Below are 11,789 nucleotides of genomic sequence, written 5' to 3'. Positions count from 1 at the left end.
GGGGGGGAAATTAGCTTAATTTCAATTACTTTGTTACGTAAAAAGTCGAAAATCATTTAAAACAGTTTAGTGCACTTTAGAATTAATTTGGAAAAGCAGGTATAACCATTAGGAGTTATGGTTTGCTTTTTGTAAGAATATTTGCAGCCAAAACTTGTCACGACAATTTTCAACTTTACGTCCCAGGGTTGAAACAGTTTCCCGCGCTCGTTTAGTCAGTGGTCAGTTCAAGATGGCGGCCAGAACAAAAATACCCGCGAGTCTTGTTTCTCAGTTTGTTAATGTTACGGGTGCCTCCAAAGACATCGCAAGGTCCTTGCTTGAAGCTTGTAACGGAAACTTAGAAATGGCAATCGAAATGCACTTAGATTCCTGCGAAGCTCCAGAATCAATGGCCAATTCTTCGACAGCAGGACTAAGTCGTACAGCTGGTTCGAATTCTACCAGTAACAATTCTCACCCGTAAGTTATGGTTTCTAATGTTTGTAATAGTTATCATAGTTAGTATTCGTAACAAAACTCGCCTGATCTCTTAGGAGGTTAAGCAAAAAGGTGAAAAGCAACGTTGATGGAAACTTAGACATTACACGATCATATCGATTTCAGAAGTGTCATTTTAAGCTTAACTATAAAATGGTTTTGACATATTCTTTGAAAACAAAGCTCAAATAAATGAAAAAAATAGATGGTCTCTTATTAATGTTATTTAGGGGAAAAATGGAAAAAAAATTATACTACAGCTTATATTATTTTTATTCTAGAACAAATAATTAAAATGTTATAGATATCAGTTTAACATTTATTGACTAAAGGTTTTGTGAAATCTGATCCGTTATTGCCAGAAGAATAATATTTGGTATAAATCATTATCATGTTTAAATGTGTATGCCCTGATTTGTAACCAAAAGCCTGTTTCTTTCAAATTTAAATCTTGGTTTACAAAACAAGGTGTATCATTCCTACTTACTTCCTGTTCCAACACTGATTATTTATACATGGTATAAGTCCCCCTTTGGTCATTTCCAACACAGCTATCATTACAGACTTTGCAATGATGTTGGGTGCATATCGGTTCCCAAAAACATGACAAGGTACATTGATAAGTAAAGATAATTGAAATTAACCAGGAAATATCAAGTTTCACCTCTGTGACCACTATTGGCGAGGTAATGAGTTTGAAGACATGAAGTATCGTTTCACTGATTAACAAAATTATTTAGCTCTAATAAGAAATTGAAATTATTTATTTATAAGGGATGGAGATGACATAAGAGCACCTATCCCTCAGACGCAAGGTATTTTAGTGGAACCATATCAAGGTATGTTTATTAAATTTGTAATTTGCATGCTGTACAATGCATAATGCATTCATGGTGTAGTTGATACTCAACCCTCCAAGTTAACTTTTTTCCTTAGTGGCCATTTGGCCACTGACTGTTCAGGTTTGGTCGCCAGTGAAAAATTTTAGTCGCCAAAATATATGCATAAATTAATAATTAATTAACAATAAATAATAATCTTATTATTATCTAACTGTATTGTTAATAACATTTTCCTTGAACCACCAAGTAAATTGAAGTCCCGTTCAGTGAAAGAACTACCTAATGTTGATTCAAATATGCTTTTATTGGAATGATTGATGATCAAATGAAATAGTTTCTGATCACAATGAAAAAGTACTATATTATTGCAACACTGTTGTGAGTTGATCACAGTTCTCATTCAGTCATTTTAAATTGATTGGCTTTCACTTTCAATAAATCTTTTACAATGGTTATAATAATGCAAATGTACATGCCTTCAAATAGCTCCATCGATTTACAAGTGACACCACAAATATCAAAAACCAAAGGTTCAGACTATCTTCATTATAAACTCTTGCTTGAGTTTTTAATATTTTATAATCACACTTAAATGGTAACTTAGGAATGACTTGAGCACTCCAAACAATTCAAACTTTCATGCTATGAAATAAAGTTTGTTTTGTTTTTAATCTATACTAGTGACACATATTTACAAGTCTACAGCCAGCACACAGAAATCCATATTTCTGCATTAAAACTTGGAAACCACATGTGGTATGGACTTCAGATTGAAGAAATGGTCTTCTTGATCTTTTTGAGGATTTGAATCATTCCTTCACTGCTGGCGCTGGTTGTGAAATCAACCTTCAAAAAGCGTGAGCATGTATGAATGAAACGTATGTTTACCGCCATTTTTCCCGCGAAAATATTTGATGAAAATTAAGAAGAAAAGTCGCTTACAAAACACAGAAATATTTGTGTATATCATTTATAATTCACACAACAGGAGCAGTGGAAACGACACAGATTATACCAAGTTAAAATAAGATAGCCTCATTCGCAGCTGAATGGCAGAAAGTTTCCAATGTTTATCAAGGCAGCATCAAATTCTTGCTGAGACCATAAAGTGAACACTATTTTTACCTTATCGCTTATGATCTTTTTTAAATGTTCAACCTCGTTTTCTGCTTGAATAATTAAACGATATAAAACTTCATCTGCAAATTAAAAACTGTATTGAAATGGACAGAAAAGTTCAACCTCAAATTGTTTGTCGTTTTGAATTTAATATGCAAACCGCAAAACGCGAATACTCAAGACGAAAATACTTTCACAAGTTTTAGGGCAATCACTAAGACGGATATTTTTTATTGATGAAATCTTTGACAATTTAAAAATAAACCCAGGTTCGTTCACACAAGTGAAATTTATTTACAACTGCAAGCCGCTTTTCATCACAGTTTTTTTATTTATAGAATCCCCCGTGCTTGTGTTATCAAGTTTGCTGTAAAGTCAAGTATTTTCGTGTCCACTGAAACAAAATACGTTTCTCAAATACATCTGGATGTATCTCAAATATATAGTGGATCCTGTACCGTCAAGCTTTCCAAGCTTTTGCAATTCCTCTTCTTTTCGATGGCAAATGACCAGATTGCATGTGCTGTCTTACGCTTCCAGATAAAATTGTCACGTGCCAAAGTTCAGTCGAGTGGAACGAATTTCATCACGTCCCAAGCTCGACTGAATGCAATTCCTTGATCTTTGTTTACAGTGTAACATTTCATTTTATTCAGTCTCCATTTCTGTTGGTTAAAATCCCACAACAACTAGCTTTGCAAAGTGAATTCTTAATGCTCAGAACGTTTTTCTTTTCGCTCTGGATGATAGTCCGCTCAAGCTCCTGATGCACAGGTCACGTTAATTTTAGTCGCCGAGCTGGCGACTTGCGTTCTAATTTAGTCGCCAGCTCCAAAATTCTAGTCGCCATGGCGACTAAAATGGTCGCAACTTGGAGGGTTGATACTGACTGTGTTCAAGGGCTTTTTACAATACTAGTGTGTCTTTCTGTTTAGAAATTATACTTTATCTATCAACTTACACAACTGCATCGACATTTGGAAACTTTGGCATCAGCATATGTCTCAGTTTAGAAAACATCCAATTTCCAAGAAGCGTCTCCAGACATTGACATCGACTATGTAGAGTTTTTCTCAACTGTTACTGGTCAAAGGAGTCATAAGGTTCACTCCCATCAATCTGAAAATCACATATAATATTTTAGTTAATCACATATGACATGTAATGATCTCCTGCCAGTTGTAAGACTAATACCAGTTTATACATCAGGGTACGAAGAAAGTTCTTGATTTCTTTTTAACAAAAATAAATTAAAATACAATGCGCAGTTCCAGAAAATATCCATACTCCCCCTATAGAAGGGATTGGATTTCCTGGGGGTGGGGTGGGGGTTCTGTAAGACCAAAATATTTAAACAAAATTAATGTTTGAAGCTTAATTGGAGTTTTCAGAGGGGTGGAGAGGGGGTCTTAGGGAAAAATCCCTTCCATAGGCAATGTATGGATATTTTCTGGAACATCACATTACTGGCCTGTGTATATCAATTGAAAGTTGTTTTGATAGCAAGATATTTGATACCCATTTACTCTGCTGACAGCATATCCAACAAGAAAGCGGCAGGCAAAATCAGTCTTTGATGCATTCAGGGATTTCCAAGCTGAAGCAAGTAAGTTGCAGGATGGAGTGGTCATTCAGTTTTAAAAATCACTGTATCTTGTTATTAGAAAATGTAAGAGTGGGATTACTTGGTTAAAAGCTTTGCAGGATCTTAAAGGAAGACCTCTTTATTATCCCTAAAGATAAGCACATCTCAAAGATCTTTTACATAATCTTTGGTCGCAAGATCAATGAAGGCTTTTCAAGATCTGTGGTAAGATCCTTGAAGATCTTACTTAGCTATAATTTTGAAGATCCTTTAAAATCCATGTTAAGTTTCATTAACCCTTGGATGCACAAGGAGGTAGGGGAGTGGATGCCACCCCTCCATAAGGTTTTTTAAAAGTTTTGAAAAACAATTTAATCTAAGAGGCTGAAACTTTCAATAGTGCGAAATTTTGATATGTCAATTGAGAGTCCATGATTTTTTACATTGCCAAGGTTACAGTATGGCAAATTTCATGTGTAGATCTGGCCAAAAATTAACTTTTTTCACATAATTCTCTCTGTTTTCTAGTTTTCTTCATCAAATTACAGTAACTGATGAATGTTCACATTCCATAACCATTCTAGTTTGATTTTGTATTAATTTCTGGTATTTCTTGACTCTTTAAGAAAATAGTGAAATCCAAGATGGCAGGTCATATGAGGTCATTTGATATCACATGACATCATAACCAACATTAATGGTGTCATCTTGTAGAGCAAGCTCAGGGCTATCTACTTATAATGTAATTTTAATTTGCACTGTCTTAAAAGAATGAAAACCCAGGGGAGGGGCTCCATCCACCCCCACCCTCCCTTCCATCATGGTGGGGGTATGAGTTTGCTTATACTGTACATCCAAGGGTTAAGATCCCCAGTTATCATAAATAACATTGCAAAAGATTCTTGCAAACATCCTTGAAGATCATTGAAAACATCTTGCTATTGATACCCCCTTTTAGGGTTTCACCAAGGACCAGGCTTTTAGCTAGATGGGTGTCCAGGTGTCTTGTGGATGGCCATTTTCTATAGTAAATTATTTTATTTTTCATATGTTGCCTTATAAATTACCCATTTGAGCAGGCCCTTTTGCAGATTTTGGACAGACACTTTTCCAATTCTGTTTAAAACCCTGCCAAGGACTGTCTCTTGTTATGGTTTCTTTCATGCCAACAGATTGTGTCAGACAACACCTCTTCATTGATTAGTCAGTGACTGAGGTTTTTTTTGTTTGTTTAATTAGGGCAGCAAGAAGGTAGAAGCAATGTGTCTGAGCCAACAGGAAAGCAAAAGACATTACATGATTTATTCCGACCTCCAATAGATCTTCTGCATAAAGGGACATTTGAGACTGTAAGTTTACAAAATAAATGACTTTCAAGCATTCTTTACTGAGTCATCTTTTCTACAACTATTATTTACCAGTCTCAGGGGGTGTAATCAGGTATAATTGTGTTAAGGAAATGTGAACAACTGTTGGCTTTTTGGGTTTTAATTTGTAATCTGAGGACTTTTGGGGGGGGGGGGGAATAGAAATTTTGCAGACACCTCTTTACTTTACCACCTGTCTTCTTAATTAACAGTATGCTAAATAATATTTCACAGAGAAATCATATCTCAGTCACTCTATTTTCCAGGCTAAGGTTGATGGACAGCATCACAGTAAGTGGCTGTTAGTAAATGTGCAAGACGTACGAGAATTTCCATGTCAGCAGTTGAACAGGGACGTATGGAGTAATGAAGCTGTTAGAAATATTATCAAGGAGCGTTTTGTTCTCTGGCAGGTTTGGGCACCGTTTAATTTCTATGTAACCCACTTATGTCCAGGATTGAATGCTAGTGTTGTTTAATTAGTACTTCATCTTTGGCATGGTTATTTGACATTTTCATATTACTTCAAATTTTACAGAATTGTGTGTGTTTTGGTGACTTTTTACCAATGAGAACACTTTGTGATGCTTATCATAAGGAATTTGAATCTCATTAGCATTCAATCCTGGACATACCTGATGTAACCAGGTTATTCATTCCTTTAAAGCAAGTTCAGGGATAATCACTACAGATCCCGTTTGTTTCGTGTCACAAGTCTCCCAAGCATTTTCATGCAAACATGAGCAAACCCTGTCCAAGGAAATATACTGTTATTTAGAATTTTTTTGTATAATCCCTAGCTTTGTTTTAAAGTTAGCCAGAGAGTAGCTGTCAATTCTAGTGGAGAAATTGTTATCAAAAATATTAAATTTTATAACTCGACTGGTATTTATTTCACCAACAAGTGTAATTTAATAAAATTTCTTAGGTGTACAGAGACAGCAACGAAGGAGACAGGTTTATTCAGTTTTATCATGTGACGTCGTACCCATATCTGGCAGTACTTGATCCAAGGACAGGTAACCTTGATGACAGTTTGTTGTACATTCAAGTATAACCTCTTCAGAGGGTTTGTGGCAGATCAGAAATCATAGACATATGAATCTTAAAAAAAACAAACAAACAAACAAACAAAAGGAACCAAAATTCAACTTTGTGGGCATTGTCAAATTCTTGTTTACTCTATACCAGGTCTATAGTATTTCTTAAATTCATTAATCATTCATGAAGTTTAATTATATAGCAGTCAGTTAATCCAGTATTGTCAGCACAGCTATTATCCTTTAATTTCTGAAAACTGTCCAATTTGGGATTTAATTTGGACAGTTTTCAATAAGGACTTTGAGTAAAAACGCAGAAACCGTCCAATTTGGGAAAAAATAGGACAGTTTGTCTCAACCAATGAAATTAAGCTATTAACCTTCCGAAGATTATCGAAGGCCACACGAAACCTTCCGAAGATTTCCGAAGATCACCCGAACACTCCCGAAGATTTCCGAAGATCCCCCGAACACTTCCGAAGAATTCCGAAGATCACCCGAAGAATTCCAAAGACTTCTGAAGATCATCCAAACACTTCCGAGGATTTCTGAATATCACCTGAACATCTCCAAAGATTTCCAAAGATCACTTGTGTACTTCCGAAGATCGCCCGAACACTTCCAAAGATTTCCGAAGATCACCCAAACACTTCCCAGGATTTCAGAAGACTTGTGGCAATCTCTGGTAATCTCCAAAGATCACCAGATATTTTCGAAGCTTTCCCAAGTTTCGAAAGATCGAGGACCCAGTCTGTTTTTCTTCAGAGACAGTTGCTGTAGTTTTCCTTGCAAAGCTGTATTACCTCACGAGCTATATAATTAATAAGTAACAGGACTACATGCTTGTCCAATTTGGAAATAATTGGATTCAAAAAATTCCTCTGACAGCCAAATTGGACTTGGCCTGCTGCCTCGTCCAATTTTGGCTGTCCTCAGAATTTTTTTCATCCAATTATTTCCAAATTGGACAGCATGTAGTCCTATTACATATACAAATCAAATCTGGAACATCTCATCTTAATTAGCATATTTTTTCACAGTTGTACTACTTTGTTAACTCTTTGTAGTGTACTTAAATGACCAGTATTCAAAATACTTCACATTTTGCCAAAAACAATCTGTTTTCCATCATATTTTTTGGATCATGTGTACTTAAGGCATCCATGGTCAAGTGTCGATTGATACCCTCAATCAACACTCAATCAACATCTTGATTGACACTTAATTGACACTCAATCAACATGTTGGTCGACAGTCGACTAAATTTCAATCAGTGTACATGTATATGAGATGGTCGACACTCGGCTGATGATTGACAGACTGTTGAGGGAGCGTCAATTGAGATGTTGATCGGGTGTCAATCAAGTGTTGCTTGAGATGTTGATCGAGTGTCAATCGCAGGCCAATTGAGGGTATCAATCAACACTTGACTGCAGATGCCTTTAGTACACATGATCCATATTTTCAACTTTCCTCTCATTGTTTGGAAATGTGATAATCGTCCCTTTTGTTTACTAAATTGCATTAAACAAATTCAATTCACACTGGTTTATTGAATTAAATGGAAAACTTATCCATTGGGGGAGATATTTCTTCACATATGAAGGACATTAGGTTCACCTTGTCAATGCTTAAATGGCTCATATTTACATGTATTCCTTGTTTTAGGAGAGAAATTAGCTGAATGGGGTTTTATGGATGCCCAGGCATTTTGCGAATGTGGTATGTAATTGTACAGTCAAGACCAGATACATTTGAATAAATAGATACTGCTCAATAGTTCTCTTTTGAAAGGCTACAACCTAGGGTTTCCTTGTACAGCATAATAAACAGTACCACATGGAAGTACTGCTCAATAGTTTTCATTTGAAGTGTCACACAATAGGGTTTCATTCACAAAAAATACAACCACTTTGGACAACATAATAAACAGTACTACATGAAAGTACTGCTCATTCAATAGCTTTCATTTGAATGGTCACACACTAGGATTTCATCCACAGACTTAAAAGTTAGAACCACCTTGTACAACATAATAAACAGTACCACTGAATAGTTGTTATTATTCTACACCATTTTTGTACCATCTTGTTTGACTTTTTCTAATTTACTCTGCAGCTGCAGCATTTCTTTTAGAACACCCATCCCTGGAAGGAGACACACCCCCAGCCAAGAAAAGAAGAAGTGTAAGTAACTCCAGCCAATGACTAGAGTGATGTGGATGGGAGGGGGAAGAGTGAATACTTCTGTACTAAGCTTAAGATTCAAACGGGAGAGGGAATCTTGAGCTAAATACACAATTACCTTGATGTCGTGGGGAGGCTTGGGGAGAGCTATGCTGGCTCAGTGGATCTCCTGAGGTCCTGGTAGGGTCAGCCATGCTAGACAGGCTGAAGGTTAGGGGCCAGATAAAGAGCAATCTACTGGTCCTCCAGGTTGGGGGTTTTGCACAGGGCCAACAACCCTGTCATGTTAAAAAGTATCTGTTATGGAAACAGTAATGAGTGAGAGTAGCTCAAGATTAGGACAAGATCACTTACGCTGTAATCCCTTCGTAGAATCCTGTCATGTAACGTGTCAATCAAAACAGATGTAATAGGAAGTTAATTTCAAAAAAAAAGAGTGTAACTAATAAGTAAGGATACATACCAATTTTAAGACCAGTGGATTTTGACTGAGAAGTTTTATTACAGTCTAAAAGATTAAGCAGTTTTACATGGAAAACATTGCTGAATAGAAAGCCTTGCAGGCCATCCATCAATCTACCCTTGCCCATTCAGATTTTGTAAAATTTTCAAGCTTTTAAAACTACCTTGCATTTAAACATCAGTCAGCCCGAAAATTGACAGTGTTAGTGGTTACATTGTATTCTTGCCTTTTTCAGTGCTAGTCTTTCATTAAGATTGACAGATCATTGACAGGGTCCTTCAAATGAGTCTATATTCTGTTCTGTTTCATTAGGAATCTATTGTAGATGCATCTGAAGATTCTCAACTTCGTGCCGCAATTGCAGCATCACTGGCGTGCACAACATCCACACTTAATGAAGAAAACAGTGATGATGACGAAGACGAGGACTTTGATGACCTGGAATTTAGTGAATCGGATTCTGAGGAGGAGCGCAAAACACCGCAAAAGAACAATAATAAGTCAAGTACCTCTGTTAAAAAGGAAGTTAAGAGAGAAATAAACTTTGATGAATCTACTAATAAGGCAAAAAGAGCCTGTGACGAAGGCAACGAAATATCACAGAATGAACATTCAAAAAGTACTAATTCTGTGAAGCAAAAATCTACTGCAGGATTTGAAACAAACACAACTAATAAATTGAAAAAAAGTGAGGCAGAGGTCAGTGAAGCTGATTCTACATCTGAAGAAAAAGATGATTCATCAAACCACAGAACACAGGAACAAGCAGGTAAGAGAGACTGATCGAAATGTTAGCTCTCATAAATGAGTGCCACACATTTCTATCATCGTAACATCAGAGATTTTGTTGGTTGATCAGAACAGCCTCCCCTAGATGATGACATTCTTTGTTTTAATAACGTGTCCTCATAGCAATGAGTTGATTGGTTCTAGGGAATTTAAGAAAAGCACAACAGCAAAATTGCTAAGCAAAAGGTTTAATGAGCAATACAGTACCTGTCGCTGTCATGGTTTCTCAAAATCACTATCGTTGAGCAGAGTGAGGAAAAACAAGGCAATTTAAGGTAGACTCCCTTTTGTTTCTTTCAGGACCAATGTGCAATATAATGGTGCGTTTTCCCAATGGATCTCGAACTCACATATCTCTGAGTGCTGAAGCATCTTTAAAGGTGAGTTCATAAATAAAAGTCTTGCTAAAATAAAGGTGGAGACAGGAGAACAAGTCGGGGGGGGGGGGTGATTAAATGGGATTCCAACATCACTGACACATTTTGTGATGAGGTGTGAACCACCAATGAAATGGCAGGATCCTGAAGTAAAAGAAACATGAGGTCGGTGCCGATCCCCTGCCCCCTGTTCCCCAACCTCACCCCCACCTGGGATAAGCATCGCCATTATGGATCAGCCGCCTGCATCAGAGATGACTTTATCTTAGCTTTTGTTCCAGTGTAGGAGATATTGTAAAGAGTACTGTTCTGTTGGTTTTTACAGGAGCTCGTCCTACTCGTACAGAAAGAGGGATATCCCAATGAACGCTTTGAACTCGTTACCAACTTTCCGCGGAGGAAATTGACGTGTTTGGATTTTGAGACGACTCTCAAGTCAGCGGGTCTTTTCCCGCAAGAAACCGTGTTTGTCCAAGAAAGATAACAGGGTTAAAAGCATACTGAATCTGAAAGCGAGTGCATATGCCATGAGTGCACATGACTGTAGGCTTTCGAAGATTTCACAGACCCTCTCGAAGCAGCGAGCCAAACATCCGCCAGTCGGCAAGAAATACCGTTAGAAGCATGTAGATCTGTACATCTAAGGTAAAATGATTACGCAAGTATGTTCCAGTTAAGTACGTATATTACGAGAGAGGGAGGTAATTCAGAAAGAGAATTAAATATTTTGTCACTATGTTGTGCCTCTCTTTTCTTCTATGCCCGTACACTTCAGAAAGTCACTGGGCCGTCGCTTCTGAGCATAGAGAGCTTAAGCAATGACGACGGCGACGCCAACACAACGCGTAGTAAAATATGAATTTACATTTTAGCCTCGATTTTCACAATCGTCTAGATCTGCTTAGTGCGCCTATCGGTGTCAGAGCTTGCTCAAGCTAAAATATGTAATGCCGGCGTTCAATTCCAAAAGAAAATACGAAAAATTAGCCGCTGTCGTTCACGTTCTCCAAAGTAGCGAGAACTTAGTCATTTCACGTTGCTTTTGTACAGAGGACGGCTAAGGAAAGTACAAAGATTTATAACGCACGTGCACAGTTATTGTTCTACTCATAAAACCTTTTGTTTGGTGGCGTTCTCGTTGCCGTTGCCGTCGTGGTTTGCTTAAGAGGCCCTGCGCCTAAGAAACGACCGATGATTTCCGGCAAAAAAATAAAATCGGCCGATTTTTATCTCCCAAGTAGAGGTTACCGAATACTATTTAAAAATGAATTTCTTTTGTTTCAGTTTCGCTTTAAACCAAAAATATCGAGCCGCAAACTTTTTCCGTCTGATAGCAGCAAAATCAGGCCGAAAATAAGCCCCCGCAAAATACTGTTCAGAAATTACTATCGCAACGCAAAATAATGAGAAAACTACACAGTGTTGAAGAAAAAGGCCTTTTAATGCAATATCATTCGATAAACATAAAAAAACTGCCGAAGCGATTAAAAAATAAAGTTTCAAATGTTGCATACTAAATTAGATGGAGCGTTGGAGCTGAT

The 11,789-nt window shown here is 37.1% G+C and overlaps 1 protein-coding gene across 1 annotated transcript; it reads left to right on the top strand.

Annotated features, from left to right (window-relative positions):
* The first annotated feature begins 34 nt into the window (after window positions 1-34).
* LOC110041992 (UBX domain-containing protein 7-like) lies at window positions 35-10,984 on the top strand. Its single transcript, XM_089294796.1, has 11 exons — window positions 35-462; window positions 1,255-1,319; window positions 3,979-4,047; window positions 5,266-5,375; window positions 5,660-5,806; window positions 6,322-6,412; window positions 8,102-8,155; window positions 8,552-8,619; window positions 9,395-9,851; window positions 10,172-10,251; window positions 10,574-10,984. The coding sequence occupies exons 1-11, from the start codon at window positions 233-235 to the stop codon at window positions 10,730-10,732; spliced, it is 1,530 nt and encodes a 509-aa protein (XP_089150922.1). The 5' UTR covers window positions 35-232; the 3' UTR covers window positions 10,733-10,984.
* The last annotated feature ends 805 nt before the right edge of the window (window positions 10,985-11,789 follow it).

This window comes from Orbicella faveolata, unplaced genomic scaffold (genome assembly GCF_042242905.1).
Source record: "Orbicella faveolata isolate gen_17 unplaced genomic scaffold, um_ofav_v1 contig_25, whole genome shotgun sequence".
NCBI lineage: Eukaryota > Metazoa > Cnidaria > Anthozoa > Scleractinia > Merulinidae > Orbicella > Orbicella faveolata.
Note: the sequence above shows the minus strand (reverse complement) of the source record. Positions and strands in the feature narration are given on the sequence as shown.